The 19,264-nt window shown below is 39.6% G+C and overlaps 1 protein-coding gene across 1 annotated transcript in view; it reads left to right on the top strand.

Moving 5' to 3' along the window:
• The window catches only part of b4galt2 (UDP-Gal:betaGlcNAc beta 1,4- galactosyltransferase, polypeptide 2), a 173,820-nt gene that overhangs the window by 112,580 nt on the left and 41,976 nt on the right, over nt 1-19,264 (top strand). Inside the window, exon 4 of the mRNA XM_017702703.2 lies at nt 17,112-17,299. Coding sequence (XP_017558192.1) covers nt 17,112-17,299 — 188 coding nt within the window. The remainder of the gene's footprint in view (nt 1-17,111; nt 17,300-19,264) is intronic.

The raw sequence follows: 19,264 nt of genomic DNA, 5'->3' as shown, positions 1-19,264 counted from the left end.
AAAAGAACTGTGAATCAACAGTTTGTTTTGCTGTCTAGTTTAAAGCATTTCTGTCTACGCTCAATAATATACTATTGAAAAACAAGCATAAATACTAACAATGAATATGTTGCCATATTGCCCACCACCTAAATATAATCAGTTTCTCATATGAAATGACAAAACAACATTGAGCAGGATCTGATGATCCAAGATTTATCCTAGTAAACAATAATACATCTACAGAGTCAGTGAATTGAGCCAGTCAACTAAAAAAGTGTGACCAGCTCTATGTTTAGCTTAACAATTACCCAAAGGGCTGCCCTTGTTCTGCTGAATAAAGAATATTTTCTTATTAACTAAATATGAATGTATAATTGATTTTGCCCACCCTCCCAAGGCTGCACTTTGGCCCTGGTTGGGCTCTGCAGATAGCCATGGAGAGACTAGAGCACTGAGAGGAAGCTGCCTCCTCTTTGGTGCTTGACCTTTTAAGTAGTGAGAAATTGAGGTCAGCTACTGTGGCAGTCCAATTATGCCCCAGCGCTAGTTAGATTAGCCGCAAAAGGTCTACCAGTGCATAGAAGAATCTCCTTCTATCTGAATCTGATTTTAACTTCAGAGGAGAGCAAATTGACACACTTCAGCTAAAATCAATTATGCCACAAAAACCTGACCAACTCCTTGCATTCATTCGAAAGAAATGCATCGATAGTTTCATGCTCCATTTGGAGTGCAGAAATATATGCCCAGTGAATATGGGCCGAATATTTTAAGATGTTGCCAATCAGCGCTTCTTGCAAAGTCTTGCACAATAACATTGACATTTTTGACTTCATAGTGCCCTCGTTTAATGCGAATGAGCCACTCCTTCTCTAGCAATGTGGCGATGAGAGGGCCTTGAATATTCGCTGTATTAGCATATTTATTAATGCTGCCCTTATTGGCGAATGGCATCCACCCACATTAGCATTCTGTCACATTAGCGTATTCTGTCACATTAGTCTATCTTCCAGGTAGTTTTCCTCCTCGGGGCTGACTTTGCAGACTCTGTGATTTGCATTGCGCCAGGCCCAGGTCCAAGCACGGGCCAACCAAACAGACCACTGCGGTTCATTATGCCATGAACTAGGCCTGCTGCTGCTGGCCGGTGCTTCAGGAGAGCCACTCTGAATCATTAATCAAACAATTCTCTTCATTTTGGAGTTGCACAGTTTTGTGGCGGTGAGTCAGGACAGATGTTTGGGAGATAATAAGTTTGGAATGTGCTTGGTCACGTTCCAGCGCAGAGCTCTGCAGGGCCACATGCGCATTTGTGTGGAATGAATACTTATTTTGCTTAGTCCTGTTAACACTGATTGCCAAAACAACACTTGAGATGGGCTAATACTTTGTATGGTGATAAAAACAACACACTAACTGCTACATGAATTGGTTACACTGTAGGCCCACTGTCTTACTCTGCCTTACCAGTGAAAAATTTTAACTGTGATTAAAAAGGTATTATAAAATATAACGGTCAGTACTCATTTATTGGGAAAAGGAAAAAAAGGTTTCAAGCATATACAGTGGGGTCCAGAAGTCTGAAACTCATGGAAATTTGTTTCCAAGAAAAAAAAGTACATTTAAAACAAAGAAAAGTTATGATGAGGAAAAAAAGGTTTTGATTATATAATTAAAATTGCTGCCACTTCAAACTAAGTAAATTAATGACATTCAACATGTTAAAGCCTTATTACAAAATAGTGGATGCTCTTCCCTTGAAGGTCTGTCTGACTTTCAGTCGAAATGCTAGAACATTTTTGCATTAAATTAGAAAAGAAAGGAAAACAGATGCATTTTCTCTGGTAGTATTAGACTTTTGTACCCCATTGTAAAGAACCCATATAGTAACACTTCTGTTGGTAGTTTACAGAAATAGAACATAAATTCACAGAAAAAATTATCATGTTTTATAAACATTGAAGGTTATACTGTACTGTATAAAATACTGTATGTTATTTACTAGATCAACCAGTTATTCTGTTTAATTGCAGTATAATTTGAAAGACTTCAAAAAGACATTTTTACCATCATTGTTTTTTTTGTTTGTTTTTTTTTACTTACTTCTTATCATTTATCTTATGTCAGTCTGTACATCAGACTGTACATATATATCAACCAGTCTTAAAGGCATGGTAACAAAAATAGCCTGTTGAATTTTAAGGGTAAAGAATATGGTTGGAATATGGTCATGGGGAAATTAATTATTATACCATTTTTGATATATAAAAATGGATCTCAAGGGAAAAAATGCAATATAACAAAAATGTAGACTATGGGCCCTTTTAATATTTTGGAAAAATTAATGAAACATAGAATTTGGCCTGTGCAAAAGTTACAGCACAGTTTACATTTTTTCCCCCCAACATGTTAAAACATCTAGAAACCAAGAAAAATGTTTTTGCATATGATTGTCTAAACTTATTTACAAAACAACCCACGCCCCCCCCATTTCCTCAGCAAGTAGTTTTCTTTTAGAACGTTGGTGATATTTAAATGTCATAAAATGTTGAACCAAAATCACATCATCCTAATTACTTTGTGCTCCTCATTAAAAGTTCATTTGTGGAATGTCTGAGCTTGTTAATGTGAATGAGCCGATCATCTGTGTTAGCCCTATTTGTCAGAAGGCTAATATGTCTTCACTATTATTGTAAAACTGGTACTGAATATCTCTCTCTGCTCCTGGCTGCCTCTGTCTTAGTTTGCTGGGGCTGGTTTATGTTAACTCTTACAGTAGTAGGTGCATATTTTTTATCGTTATTATTATTATTATTAGTATTTAATTTTTTTTTTGGTACTGCATGCACTGTGCATACAGAGAGCCATTTGATGAGAGTTGTGTTGACAGAATCAATGGCTCGTGAAAAACATACTGTAACTCCACTTTACAAACCTGACAGCTAGTTCACTTCAGTAACCACTGATGTTGCTAACCCGTTTGTATGGATGCACACAGGCTGCACTCAGAGTGCGGGATGCTTTCTATCTCTGTAGACCATCCACAGCCTGGATGCTGTATAGAGATAGAAACACCCAAGCTTTTGCTTTCATTCTGCTCCATGGATTTGGTCTGGCGCTGACCCTGTCTGGCACAGAGAGAACGTTTGTGCACGTAGCCATCACCACACGACAAGTACATCAAGCTCGTGCCAAACCCAGTCTTTCAGTCTGAACAAGAGTATAAAACATCTCCTTTAAGAAAAGCCTTCAAAGCTGATTCTTCTTTTTTGTCCTCCTCACTCAAGATTAAGTGGCTCCAACAGATTTCCACAAAAAGGTTTTAATGTTACTGAAAATAAACATAAAATGTCAGTTAGAAATACTACACTTTCAACTTTACATTTTATTGAAAGTCAAAATATATTTATTTATTTAGTGGTTCTATTTTTTTAGGCTCTAATCAGAGATGGAGACTCGACTCAGCAACTGCAACTCTATTTAGACTCGCCCTTAACTGGTGCACTTTGTAGTCTGTAATCCATTTGTGCAAAATCTTTGCGTTATTTTCCGGAATTTGTTATCCCACCTTCACCCTGTTTATCAGAGGTCTGGACCCTCACAGGACCACCAGAGAGCAGGTATTATTTGGGTGGTGGATCATTCTCAGCACTGCAGTGATGTGTCAGTGGTGTGTTGGTGTGAGTTGCGCTGATACAAGTGGATTTTGAACACTGTGTCCACTTACTGTCCACTCTATTAGACACACCTACCTTGTTGGTCCACCTTGTGGATGTCAAGTCAGAGATTATAGCTCATCTGTTTACTGCACAGTTTGTGTTGGCCGTCCGCTATTGCTTTATCACTGGTCACAGGATACTGCTCACAGCATGCTATTTGGTGGATTTTTTTTTCTCCAGTCCAGCAGTCATACTGAAGTGCTTAAAAACTTCAGCAGTACTGCTGTATCTGTTTCACTCGTACCAGCACAACACACCCTAAGAAAGTATGCGGAGAAACAGACAGACTACATTTTGTAATTGTGGAGCTACAAAGTACATTAACAAACTAGACTTGCCTACCAGTTTAAGTCACGTATGGATGCTCCTGAATTTAGGAGGTTTTGGATGGAATGTCGGAATATATAGTTCAGTAAACAGTTAATGTTAGCCAGGTAACTAGTTCATTTTTTGTAAGTGTGACTGATGGGTGATATTTCAACTGAGGAACATTTCTGTTGTTCTATTGTTTAGTGTTTTTCAAAAAGAAGGCACCACAGCTCGCTATTTGTTTTCTTTTGGCTGATGCTTCTGAGATTCACAAATTGAAGTTGACCTAAATTAATTTGGAGCTGATTTGTCTTTTTCTATTCAAGTAAATTTGGCTTTTTCATCAGACAGATATCACTCATGTTAAGTGTCACCCCAGCTAAATATGAAATATTTGGAGACAGTTTTTTTGCATTACAACTATACACATTTCACGTGATAGTTTGTGCCCTGTTTAAGCTCCTTTTGTAGATAAATACTTCTGACATTTTGTTTAAAAAAACAAAATTGCTTGGATGCATCTGCTCTGTCAGCTTGGTTGGTGCCATGCCAACGGCAGAGATGACTGTGATTCACCAAGTTCCTGTCAGTAGTGAAAGTTCACAAATTTTAATCCAAAAAAATCTTGGAACTGAATTACAAGGGGTAGTGGATGAAATCTTGTCCTATGAAATGGGACGACCCTCAAAAAAAACATTGCTTCATTAACAGGCTACTAGCGGTGCTCTGTAGGCGACCCAGCTCGTCTTCAGTGATAGTAGAGGAGGGAAAAGTTCAGCAATGTTACTACTGGGCTTTAGTTATATTCAGGACTTCATATGCCTTCAAAGAGGGGATACAAGAAAATTATTATTATCACCCACTGCATTATTTCATGATATGAAGCTGAAGCTATTCACCAGCTTCTTATTCAGATTTTCCCATTACAGCTTAAATTGTGCAGGAGTTACATTCTGGCACTTCAGGCATCAAACCTGATGGACTATTTAAAGTGTAATGAGAAAGTTAGCCAGCTACAGAGACATTAGCATGCTATTAGCACTTTGTATGCTTATGTAGAAAGCAACCATAATCCATTGAAACGACATTAAACTAAGATAATACAATTATCAAATCTAATCAAAATATAAAATTTCTTTGGTCACTCGTGCAGCCATCTTGCCTGTTTTTCTTTTTTTTTAACACTCAGTTCGGAACGTGTCTCTGAAAAACTCAGTTTGGAGGGCCATGTAGCCCTAACACTTCATCCCAACTTTCTATCTCAACAAAAATTGGGACACTCTAAGCCTAGATGTGAACGCGCAAAACAGAGGGTTAAGGGCCAAGTGGTAGGGGCAGGGGGTGAAATGGGACTGGGCCTTAGTGTGCAAGATATCGTCATTTATAAACATGCATAAATGAATTTACTGTTCTCCAAAGAACCCACACAAATTACCTATAAATTACAAATAAATAAATTACATTTGGTATGTAAATGTTGCTTTCTGCTGTTTAAAACTTTAATATCAGTGTTTGTTCTTAATTCATTATGGCCATGTTTTATCTTGTATAGTATCAGTATGGCAGTAATGTAATCGCATTACAGGTAGCCAAAAGCTCATGCTAGGTTTTGTACAGTAGAGCAATGCCTTTCTTACTTTAATGGCTTTCTTTGTCTCACACACACACACACACACACACACACACACACACACACACAGAAAATTCTCGATTACCAGCAGACTTATTGGATGTATGAGAGGCGATTACAGCATTTCTCACTGTTGGACAACATGTTATGGGAAAAAAAAGCATGTCAAGCGTGTCTCCAGGGAGACCAGCACCTGGAGCCTAGCCAACAGTATACATAAAGAATGGTTTCATGCAAGCACAGGGAATCATACAGTTGACTGGGCAGACAGTGAAGATTCTTAACAGTTCAGTAGAACACGTTATGTGACCCACACTGCTTGTGGAAGCAGTGGTCTAGGAGCTTTTGGAAAGTAAAGTTTTATGTTTGGATTCAGTGCCAGCATTTCGTGCTTCTGTCCAGGTTTGTAACCATCTTAAAGCTAGAATTTTGTCCATAGTTTCCTCCATGTTTGGCCATAACTTGCATGTTCCAGTTTCCTTTATGTCCTCCATAGATAGCACTCTGTCATAGAGGAAACCAAATAAGGATGTCTACTTGAGATTACTAAGCAACGCAACATGGCTTGAGGCATTGTATGATGATTTAGACATGGACTTTGGTGGGGTATAAGCTTCCATTACTTTATTCCATTACTTTATTCCATTAGATTTATTCACATTTTAGCTCCAGTGTTGCCCTGCGATGGACTGGTGACCTGTCCAGGTCGTATCCTTGCACCCAATGACTTCTGGGATAGGCTCCAGCCCCCCTTGAGGCCCAGAAGGATAAGTGGCTTAGAAGATGTGTGTAGCTCCAGTGCAAAATTAAAGATCGACTGCAATTGGTGTAAGGCACAAATTTTGTGTAAATTTGATTATTAGATTATTGCTTTAGCTGTCCAGTGAAAGAAGCCATTTGTAATGCACTGCTTGGGAAAGAAGGTTCCATAAGCTCTTTGAAACTGCAGCTTTATGACTAGATTCAGCACTAGCTATACTTTAATATCAGTAGACACTTGCTTTGTAAATTAATCTGCTTTTCTCCTTATATGCGAGAGTCCCGCTGGGGCTTTTATACCTGGTATTAAAAAGTAAATATCAGTGTCTGGAGAGACATGGATTGCATAGCCATCAGATACCTCTTGCAAATGTACACCTGAAATTAGAAAGCGTCCTAAATATGTCTCCATCGTCTGCAGCTTGAGCAGATTTCTTGTTTTGCTGGCAGTGCATCCTCAGGTGCTTCAGGACATCTGCCTAGCTCAAGATCAGGGGTGCATCTCAACCCTAGCCATAAACAGAATAGTACAAGAAATGAATGGCAGCCGCTCAAGTAGAAACAAGTAGCAGGAGTGCTTTAGGGGACAGCTGGAGATCAGGGTTTTGCAAAACATGGCAGGGAGTCTCAAACATGATCTCACTCTTCCTCTTTCTCCTTTGGTTAGGGAGCCTGCAAACTTTGTCTCTGCTCACCATCTCAACAATGCCTATAAGTCTTAACAGTTTAGATCACATCAATTCATGTCTGCCTGGTCCTCACAGGGGCAAATTAAGACCAGCTCTGAGCAACCAACTCAAGTTACTCTTCCAAACTTGTGTTCTAATTGTGGAAACTTCAAATCGGACTGTTGAGTAGCAAAAGAGCCTTGGAGGATTGTCGTCCTGGCCTTGAAGGCACGAATATCCTAGCATCCTGTCAAAATTGAGAATTCACACTGTAACGACAAGAAAATAATACAGCAGACTGTTGCATCACAGCAGGCTTGCTGGCACCACTTCAGCAAATTTGCCTAGGTGATGCCTTTCATATTGGCATAAGACTTTTTTTCACCTTATCACGTACTGCGCGCTAAAGTCATCTCCTGTGACATTTCCCCCCTAATGGTTGAATTCTGGCTGCTATTTCAATAACACCCCATGACCCTGTTAGTGCAGAAAGCTTGGCTTTCACCCTAATATATCACACTCCTATCTCCCGCCGTGTTATACCTGGAGCATGTCTGTCGCAGGAAACGGTGATTTATAGGGCCTGTTTATGCAGTGAGGCTCTTATCTTGAATCCCCACCAGTTGACGGCTGAGTGGGGGTTAATCAGCGCTGATGAGACGCAGCCTCCACTCATCTCGACGCTACCTGTATGGATTAGACCAAAAGGAGGACAGCCGCCTAATTACTCTGCATTAGCATTCCTCTCCTACCTCTTCCAGCTACCGCAGTTCACTTCCAGCCTACTTAAGGCATGCTGCTTTGCCTCTAGTTTTTAAGTTTAGTTATTCCCCCCTGAAATGGTTGCATCTTTTTTTTTTTAATGTAGAATGTCCATTTAGTACTCTTTCAAATTACGGGAATAATTAGTGTCAATAAAAAATATTATTTTAAGGTGGCACTGAATTTAAGTTATCAGTAAATTTAACGTGGCATCGAAGTGAAGGTGCCTAAAATGTAATATTACTTTTTTTAATATGCGGTATGTCCACCTCTTCATCCTTTTCAGGAGACATGCTTTTAGTTTTTCAAATAAATCTGCTGGGACCTTTTTCCACACCTGCAAAGTTCAGTTTTAGAAGTTGGCTACGTTGTCTGCTATTTAAAATCCAGTCTATCCCAGTTATGAATTGAGATTCATCGGTCCATAAAATCTTACTCCACATTTCAGTGTGTTTGCTTTTATACTTAATTTTGGAGGCTTTCGTGTAATGTTCTATGAAATATGTTTTTTCAGACACTGAAAAAAGATAACTGGAAATTAAATAAACAAATGAAAGGTTTCTGACTAACTCACTTATAAGACTGTTGTAATTTATGAATACTCAATCAGAGTATGATTTCCTACAAAAGCATATGTAAACTGTATATGATTTATAAGCATGTTGTGTAGATATTTTGAATGTTTTATGGTGTAGGGACCATAAACTAGAGTATTCCTGCCCACTTTTGCACATCAGAATGCTGTAAACCACTCTAGTCTGAAATAATGCAGACACTTTTCAGTTTGTGCATTCCTTCCCAGTCAGTGATTCAATTGACTCTTATAACTTGAACTGTTTTTCCATCTGTATCATAACAAGCCTTTCCAAATTAAATAAGGCATGTAAAGCCTACAAGTGCTAGGAGACCTTGGGTTGTTTTTTTTTTTTTTTTGGTTTGTTTTTTCTTGTTCAGCCTCTCTAGGCAAAGTGCTGTATCCCTAAGGGAAATCTATTGTGTCTTCTCATATCGAACACAATAGCCATTGTTACTCTTTAAAGAATTGAGAAGTATGTTTAAATGTAAGTTTGAGAAACTGAGTGTTTGATGGAATAGAGCAGATGTTCAGTAGATAGGCCTCACATTGTGTTGTCAAGCTTTTAATATTGCCACAGATGTATCTGGTCTCTTGAGGTTCTTTTGTTTAAAGCTACATGTCTCTTTTTTTGGAATGATGGACAGCTTTTCACAGGACTGCCCAGATATTTAACAAAAGATTTGCCTTATGTGGGTATCTTAGTGGAGCAAACCATAGCGTGTGCACCCTTGGCCTTGTGTCTTGCTGCCACAAAATCAGAATGAAATTAGCAGGGCCTTGTCTCCACTTCTCCTGTGTTGTGTAGAGTGCAAAGCCTCATTCACAAGAAGCAAGAAGTTTCTCTCTCTTGCCGTGAGCAGCCTGGGCCGGTGTAGTAACTCGCTCTGACAGGGTGACACGGAGGATCCTCTGCTCTGGATTTTAGCTAGGCAATGAGTGTTCAGTCACCCTTAATTCAATCTGATTGCAGCAACACTGCGCATGATTCATTCCAGCAGCCTCTGCAGGGCTCCAGAGCTCTCCTGGTGCCAGCTTCATCCCAACCAGCCAGCCTCTGCCGCCAAGGTGGTAGTGTTGAGGAAGCTTAGAAAGCTGCTGTTCCCTTTCCACTACTCTTCAGACTGGTCGAAGGGAAGCAAATTGGCAGCCTCCACCTGCTCCTGAAGTGCTTAGAGCTGTCCCTCCTGCTGCCGTGTGGTACAGGATCTATCGGCAGAGGCAGAGGAAGTCTGGGCCTCCATTGCTGAGCTTGATTGATAGATGACACTTCTCTGTGTGATGGATATAATCAGAATTAGAATCAAGCGACTTTGACCTAGGCCATCGTTCCTGTGCAGTTCAAATTTGCCATATTGTACAAGTATACTTGAAAAGCTTGATCATGCAAGAGAATCACTTCTCTGAAGCCTCCCAGTGCTTTCTGGGTCAGCCTGGGATACTATCTTTGCTTCTGCATATAGCTTTGCGCATAGCCTTACATCTATATAGCAAGCAAATCAACCTCTAAGAGCCCTAATCTTCCCCTAACGAATCCAGATGATATCGCGCACTCTCCTCTATGGCTCATTTTTCCCAGTCCTTCTTTCGGTAACCTCCTGCGGTGTCAAGCAGTTGACGAAACAAAGGAAAAAGTCCAATTGAAATTTCAGCAGCGGCCAGGGTTTTTTTTTTTGATGGCTTTGTGCTGCATTCAGATAGCTACCTTTCATTACTGTAAATCGGTTCCCTTGGCCTGGTGCCAGTGCCGCCTCATCTGTGCGCTCTCAATGTTCCGTATACCCATTGATGAACCATAAAGAGCCTATGTGAACACAGCTTTTTAATTGAGCTTCTCAGAAATTACAGAGGCTGTCAAGCAGTAGCATGCAGGAATCAAATCTCTCCTGAGTCAAATAAACCTTCACAACAGCTCACAGTAATGGCACGACTTTGAGCAATCCGATAACCGTGATTCTTGGCCTCCTTTCAGCCGCTGTGCTTGGTGAGCTTGTATCACAATTGTTTTTAGGTTGATGCTTGACACGGACTTTCTTTGCTGAGAGTTGTTATTTCCTCTGAGTGTTTTAGCAGTCCCGATGGTTCAACTTTAATACAGTAATGAGTACGGAACTAGGGCACTCAACTAAACACACAATACTACAGAGCCCATTAAAAATATAAATCAGAAATCCTTCTGCACAGCAGTGGACTGTTTTTCGGCTTTTATGTGTGTGCCACATATGGTGTCCTCATTTAAGTGCTATAATGCATCATGCTCAACTTTATGTATTGTTGTTTTCTTCATTTGAAAAGCAATTGCTCATCTTTTTTTTTTAAAGCTTTTTAAAGTATAAACCTAGGACATTTGTCTCATATATATATATATATATATATATATATATATATATATATATATATATAAATAAAGAACAAAATGATTAAAAAAATCTCATATTTCTACTGAATAAAACAACAAAAACTTACATGACAATTTCATTGAATATCTGAACAATAAACCAATTTATGAACTTTATAAAGGCCACTAGAAGTCTTTACTCTGTATATTTACAGGTCGTTTGACTCAGCACTATCAGTAGGCAAATTGTTTGTGATCTTATTTAGTGGTATGTATTGTTATGTAACTGTACAGAGCCACATCACATTCCCTGTATTTTTTATGTGTCTCTAGCTTCATTGCTCTCCAAATGCATTTGTTCATTTTTCAGCACCCATCTTGGTTTTTGACAGTCAGAAGTCGAATGTTTTTGCCAAAAAGTATATAGGTCTTTCAAAAGTTGGACCTGCTAGCACGCTGTAATGCTATGTCAGCAGTCAGTTGTTGAACTGCAGTGTGGAAAGGTCTCGAAACTAAATCCCTGCTCTGATTGGATCTGCTGGATGGGTGTATTTAATCCTTTGATTGGCTACGTGTAGGAATCTGTAGACATAATGTATATATGGTCTGGGTTTTCACAGGGATATATGACACAGTACATACATACGATGTGTTGTTGGAATGCTCCACTTCTCTAGGTTAACATGGATTTTTAAGTTTGTTGATGTCACGAACAGTTTTAATTTTAGCTTGAGCCAGCTGATAATGGTGCCTATTCCAATAGCTGTTGAGTTGGAGAAATTAGAGTTAGCTTTCTGTAGCTTTAAGATGCACAAAAAGAAAGCATGTGTGTCTCATAATCCTTGTTTTCTTTTGATATGTAGTCCGTGTCCTACATTAGTCCTGAGAGGTTGTCTGGTTCAGAACATTTTAAAGTACTTTTTTTTTTTTTTTTTTTTTTTTAATTTGACCTTCATGGTTGTGGTTGCTGATCAAGTAAAGCTATGCTGCAGCCTTCAATGTAGACTTTAGCTTAATTAACTGATGTTATGGTACCATCAAAGTTCCTAAAAACTAAAGGCTTCATAAGGCTAATAACAATAGTAAGCCACATTAATAACTGCCTATAAGCTAGCACAATGAGCTGCAGCCACTTAATAAATAAATTTACGGGCTGTAAAGGTTTTATTTTACCAAACCATACTAAACAAAGTTCACTTGGCAAGTTTGCAGGTTTCACTGGTTTTAGTGGGGCTCTCTGAGGTGTCATAAATTAATTGCCTATATAATGTTTGCCATTAAGTGTATATATATTTATGTATATTTATAGTCTTATACACTCACTGGCCACTTTATTAGGTACACCTTGCTAGTAAAAGGTTCGACCCCCCTTTTGCCTTCAGAACTGCCTTAATTCTTCATTCTTCATAGAAAGGTTTCTCAAATCTCAACTCAGATGCTGCTCAGTCTGTAGGATCAATTGCAGCCTCTAAGACAATTTTTATGGCAGCTTTTTCCTACCTGTGGTCACTGAAAATGCCCTCTGATTGAAATTTTTATTTATTTATTTATTTATTTGAAAAATGACAAGCCTGCCACAATACTGTAGTCAAGAAGGTGCGATTGGACAGTGGTGGACTGCACATGATCCCACAGGCATATCATGGATTAATCACCTATATAATGTTTGTCATTAAGTGGATAAAGTGTATATTTATAGTCTTATACACTCACCGGCCACTTTATTAGGTTTATTGCTAGTAAAAGGTTGGACCCCTTTTTGCCTTCAGAACTGCCTTAATTCTTCATGGCATACATTCCTCAGAGATTTTGGTTTGTTATTTGAGTTCCTGTTGCCTTTCTATCATCTGGAACCAGTCTGCCCATTCTCCTCTGACCTCTCACATCAACAAGGCATTTTCGTCCACACAACTGCCGCTCACTGGATATTTTCTCTTTTTCGGACCATTCTCTGTAAACCCTAGAGATGGTTGTGCGTGAAAATCCCATTAGATCAGCAGTTTCTGAAATACTCAGACCAGCCCATCTTGCACCGACAACCAATCACCTTTCTTCCCCATTCTGATGCTCGGTCTGCACTTCAGCAAGTTGTCTTGACCACATCTACATGCCTAAATGCATTGAGTTGCAGCCATGTGGTTGGCTGATTAGCTATTTGTGTTAACAAGCAACTGAACCTAATAAAGTGGCCGGTGAGTGTATATAAATATGTAAAATCTTTCTTGACTTATAAATACATCTTGACTTATGGTCTCTCAAGCTCTATGAATCTTGTGAGTCTGCCTATAGCCCACCAGCCCCCACACCCCTTTTGGGCCCGGTATCGATAGCACTGCTGGCCGACTAGGTCAGCCTGCTGAGAACTGATAAAGCAGACACACACATGCACACATGCTCACACACTCACTCCAAGACAGCCCTGAGCGCAATCACTCAGCTTGAGCCCTAACCTAATCTGTCTCCATAGCAACGGGTCCAGGTAGGCCAGGCTACCCTGTCTGTGAGGCACAGCTGGGTGCAGAGACGCAACCTAGAGGGACAAGCCCATCGCATCCAGTCATCTCTCTGATTATCAGATACAAGTAATGGGGTTAATTGCCTCTCAAAGGCCAAGTATTGAGGAGCCAGCTCAGTGATGATAAGCCCAGTAGAGATGCCTGGCACTGAGGGAATAGTCTGTAGCAGTCTCTGCTGCTTGACTAGGTTGTGTCTGGGTTATCGGATATGGCCCCCATCACATTTCAGCTACAGGACCTGGGTAGAAGTGTGTTTTATTTGCCAAGTGTGGGCTAAAATGATTTCTCCCTACCTGCTATTAGTCAGCCAGTGGGAGAAAAAAAATGAAGTGTAGGCCATTAAATATACCTTTTCCACTCCTTCCTCTAACAGAGCTTGTGCTACAAGTCTGCGAAACACCTTTGGGTTTAATTAATGCATTGAGATTGCGTGCTCCTTTCTCTTTTTTTTGGGCAGTTTAGTTCAGAAAGCTACTGCTTTTAACACTCCCCAAATGTGCCATTATCCCTGTTGAGAGAGACGCCTTGGAAAGGTGGTGCTTGTCAACTAACAGGAGCTGGTTTCCCAGAGTGGATTTGTGGGCTTTATGTTCAGGAAATCAAATAGGAGAGACTTGATTTCACATTGTGATTTCTTCATTCTGATTGTTCGAGTGACTTTGCATCAGCTTTTTATTGTCAGAGTAAAACAAAGGCATTGTCTATGCTGTAAATCGGAGGATTTAAGCATGCTCTATGATTATGGGAGACTTACCGCTCCATTTGCCTGAGCTGACTGGTGCCTCACGAGGGGAACGTCTTACTGAAGCACTATCAAAGAGTCCAGTAATGGTTAATAAGCATATTAGCTGCAGGCAGTTTATCTCTTTTAATATGTTACTTTATCCTGCCCTCTTTCCTCTTTCTAACTCTGTCTCTCTTTGATAAGGGGTCATATTGAAGGCTCTAACTTTCTTGTCTTTGTATCTCTGAGGTAGTGTATATTATTACCAGAAGTGAAAAGGAGGCTCACCATGATATTTTCATGGCACTCTCGTTTAATGTGCAGGACACATTTTCATGTCAGCGCTTAGATTTTCCATGATGTCAGAATTAAGCTTTTCCTCCATATCAAATTACTGCTTCATCAATTCTCAGTTTGGATCAGCATTAAATTAAAAATGGAAAACGTTTAATGCATGTGTTCTTAGAGAAGAAGCTTTTTAAAGTTAAAGACCCTCCGCATAATGTAAAGGATCCAAGAACACTTACATTACTATAGAACATTTATATCATGTGAAGATTCTTCAGAGTCATTCACAGTGGTGTGATTCTAGAGAAACTGTTGGAGTCAGAATTGCTCACAGTGGTGGTGACATACACAGCCTGATGCCAGAGACATTATTTTAAGACCATTTTGAGAGGGTTTTGGCCTAAAATGGATTTTAAAAAATCCATTCATGTTAAGCGGTACATGTAAGGCAAAAATAGTCCCAAAAAAGAATTTATCCTTGAATTTTTTTTTTTTTTAACATTTCGTTTAGCACTTCATTTACAATTATCAGCATTACATACACGTGTGTGGTTTTGGTCAAAAATAAAATTTTTCCTTGTTGACATTGCAATTCCTGGTTCCTATCCCCACCACTGTCCAGTAAGTTTCTTTAAAACTTTAAAAGGTTATTTACACTGACAAATCTATTCATGGTTGGTACAAACATTGGTAAGAATGCATGGCCAAGATTGCAATCAAGAGATTGAACTCACAACTGAAATCACAAAATCGGCTCTCAGCCAATTTATTACTTTTATTTTGACAGATGTTGCAATTTTTTGAGGTAAATAACATACCCTGCTGTATTTAAGTGCGGCTGCTGCACCTGCACTAAAATGTTGTAGCATAATAACTGGTTGTGCTACAAAGCAAGTTGATGTAGCACTTTATTAGGTTTGTATTATTATTAGGCAACTGAAAATTTTTAAATGCCAGTTTGGCCCATTGTTGTTCATGTTGCATGTATGGCAAACACAAAGTTGTTGGAATCTGCTAGTGTTTCATGTGATCGTTTACTCTGCACAGTGTAAACTTCAAATTTTAGGATAAAAAAGGCTAATACAGTCAGCCAAATCAAATTGTCTGTGAAGAAATCAGAACGGCAGTTGAACATACAAATTCATGAACAGCATTTCCCTTTTCTTTAAGCAATTATTGTACAAGAAACCCTTTCTGAATTTTCTTAAAATAGTGTTCAATCACACAAGTTTCTACCGAGTTTCCATTTTGAGGGTTTTGAGATTTGTGCTTTCAGCCCCTGGTGTTCCTATTATCACTCAGTCATTAAATTCTTAAGACCGAACTTCAGTCTGATAATGGGCTGGAAATGCACAGCACACCATTTAATGACTGGCCTAAAGAAAATTATGGCATACTAAAATACTAACTATTGATTTTGTTGGTCTTGCTGCTTGTTGAATAGGCTCTGGCTTATTTTCAAAAGCTAATGAGAGGGCCCGTGTTATTTTTTTCCTGTTGGCTGTGCGTTGAAAAGTCCAGAAGGAGAGGATTGTGAAACTGTGCTGCTAATGAGTCTTCTGTACAGCACTTTTGTGGTGTGGATCAGGTGGGCTTGCATTCCTCTTCGAAATCACAGTGGATTTGTGACGGTGGTTCTCAGCACCAAATTATTCGGTCAAATCTCTGGTATTACAGGATTACATGGGATTATTGTCACACTGGATTATTAGTTCAGACGTAGTCTATGGTGTTACCTCTGCGGGGTGTAAATAGAGTTTCGGCTTTAAATCCTAGCTAATGAGTCTCATTTAAATAGGCCTAAAATCGAAACGGCTAACAAGAGCGTTTGTCTCGCATTGTTCCCTATTCTGTTCATTAAGGAAAGGTTAACAACTTTCCTTTGTATTAATCTCCACTTAGGAGACACCTCAAGTAGACGAAGTGAATACTGATCGGCCATCATGCAGATGCTCATTGTAGTCGTAGACAATGTGGATGGAGGAAATGAGTTTAGGTGCAAAAGCCTTTGCTTTTGTCCAGAGAGGCGTGTATTTAAAGCTTTGCTAGAGAGCACAGTGGCATCAGTCATCAGCTGGGATCAAACCAATGACCTTGTGGGTTATAGCAAAGTGTAAAGCTCTCTACAGTCATGTATTATCTTTGTGTTGCCCCCAATAAGGAATCTCCAAAGGTAAATGTTATGAATGTGAAAGTTTAGCTCATAATGACCAGAGCAAATTTTCTTGTTAGCTCTTAGATTTTCCCTGATATTAGGATTAAGCCTTTGCTTCTATATCCAATTACTATGCTGAGCTGCTGCATCAATTCTCAGGTTACATCAGAGTGCCCAAAATGGCCCATGTTCATAAGAGTTATGAGGAGTTGGAGAGCTGACCTATGCTCAGAGCTGAACAGTGCTGCTGTTTTGCTTTATATGGCCACTAATGTTCTTGTCATTGTCTAATGCCGTCTCACAATCTCACAATTACTGCATAAGACGACTCCACCAGACCAGCTTTGGTCAGACAATCGGCTTGAACTGCAAACATTCCATTAAACGGCCATCCTAAGTATAATGGCATCTATTTTTAAATTCTCTTTTTGGCCATTTTATGTGGTGGTGGTGTTTCTTTTTTTTTTATTATCAAATCAAAAAACATTAAATTTGGGCTGTTCAAAAGTATGGCACATTTGATATTTTGTGTATTTTTTTAAAAATCATCATTCATTTATTGCATGCATCTCACTTAAGAGGTGATCCGTACCAGATAGTTTCTTTATTTAGTGATTTATCTTTGTGTTTAATGCATATATGACTTTATATATCCCTGTAACTGTGATTGTTGGTGTCATCTTTCAGCTTGGTGAAGACACGTTCAACCGGGCCAAGCTGTTGAATGTGGGCTACACGGAGGCTCTAAAGGATGCTGAGTATGACTGCTTCATCTTCAGTGATGTTGACCTCATCCCCATGGACGACCGCAACCTGTACCACTGCTACGACCAGCCACGCCACTTCGCCATCGCCATGGACAAGTTTGGCTTCAGGTAACCTTGGCTGGCATGACACATACCACGCGGAGTCCAGTATCGGGCTGCTGCTGCAGTGGACGATGGAGCCTAATTTATTTTCCCTCTTCCGTGAACTTGTTTTCTTTGTGGTACATGAACTAATTAGAGTCTCCATCCTGAATTTATCTGCTTGGAGTTGCAAAGAAGCAGAGTTAAGGCTATACGTTAGTGTGTATAATGTTTTGCGGCAGTGGTTTTGTCCAAGTTTCTTACAAGGACTGTGGCATTCATTTGGTATTTACATATTAATAGAGGCTGGGTCTGCCTTTGTGCCATCTCTATTTCAGGGATGTGTAATCAAACAGAATAGAGACGCTTATTCAGACAGTAAGCGCTGGAGGCTTGTCTGTCTGAAGCATGTCGTTCATATTGGTAATTGCTTTTTTTTTCTTCTTCTTCTTCAAGTGGAGATACAGCTTATAGCTCCAAACTGTTGCATTGTGTGGAGCAGTTGAATATGGTTCACATATGTATTTGTTCGATATCACAACTTCATTTGATGAATTTCGTCAGTCTAGACAGGCTGTAGCCTTGACAGACGTATGAATTTGGTTATGACGCTGCAGCAACGGATGGAAGTTATTAACTTAGAGATAGCATGGCTATCTGCAAGCCTTAATAGCCAAGGATATTAAAGTGCTTGCAAAGGTTGTCTGAAGTTGTTCGCCATAGAACTGAACTTAAAATGAATTTTTTGGTGTCTGGCAGCGCCGTGATGTTTAATTCCCCCATCCATTCACCAAAGGTGTAGGGCTGGCCTCTCCCGTTAACCCCAGCAGAAAGACTTTTCTTGTTAGAGACAATCTGGATCTTTCTAAGTACCATATGAGACATGTCCTCTCTTCTTCTCCGTTATTACGCAATGAAGTTGACTCAGATTCTGTAACCTGCTGTTCCACTTCTGCTTCCACTCTTCTGTCTCTGAAATGTCTGCAGCCGTCAGTGGTTCAGGTTTTTGTTCGTTTTCTTTCATAGGGCCAGTGTTCTTCCCAGCGGCAATTGCTAAAATACATAATCATTCTTAAAGAGAGTGCAGGTGAAGATCCAGGTGCATATTAGTGCTGTGTGTATAGATGGTCAAAAGTCTTAACAAAATATATTCTTCCTTATGACTCTACATTAATAATTATCACTGATTATTATACACCTTTCCTAATTCTTAATTTTGAAAATAATGCAGCTAATTGTCTGTCAGAAAAAGAACTTTTTTCAAGGGCATAACAACTGATCTTCTACACTGCCCTTAAATACACTACTAAAACTACTCATTGTCAAAGGTGCACAGATAATAAAAGAACAAACACTATTATGGAGGTAATTTAATTCTACAAAAACTTTACATTGCTATTTACATTGCTGACCTTCCTGATGATGCTGCTTCTGCTGCATCAACTCAAACTGTCTAATTAAATATTGCTTCACCTTTTTTACCCCGTTTTGTATTCCGGTGTCAATCCTCTCAAGGCTTCTCCCTCTTGCTCTTACAGAATATTTCTTTGGCGCCGTTGGTTTGCTCTTGGGGGTGTGGACTCTTCTGTGGATTTTTCTGTGAAGTTGCTTTGTGACAACACCTGTTGTAAAGTGCGCTTTATAAATAAACTTTGACTTGACTTGACTTTACGCCACGTCAGACACACGGTATCCTAAAGCATCATCACAAGTAAAACAGTAATAAACATGCATGAAAGGTCAGCATTTTCAAAAACGTCCAACCACATACAAACATATAATAATAATAATAATATGGTAGCATGGTAGCGCTGTCGCCTCACAGCAAGGGGGAGGACCTGGGTTCGATTCCCCGGCCGGGCAACCAGGGTCCTCTCCAGGAGAGTTTGCATGTTCTCCCTGTGTCTGTGTGGGTTTCATCCGGGTTCTCTGGTTTCCTCCCACAGTCCAAAGACATGCAGTCAGGCCAATTGGACATGCTACATTACCCCT

Source organism: Pygocentrus nattereri, chromosome 2 (genome assembly GCF_015220715.1).
Source record: "Pygocentrus nattereri isolate fPygNat1 chromosome 2, fPygNat1.pri, whole genome shotgun sequence".
Taxonomy (NCBI): domain Eukaryota; kingdom Metazoa; phylum Chordata; class Actinopteri; order Characiformes; family Serrasalmidae; genus Pygocentrus; species Pygocentrus nattereri.
This window is presented reverse-complemented; position numbering and strand designations above follow the sequence as displayed.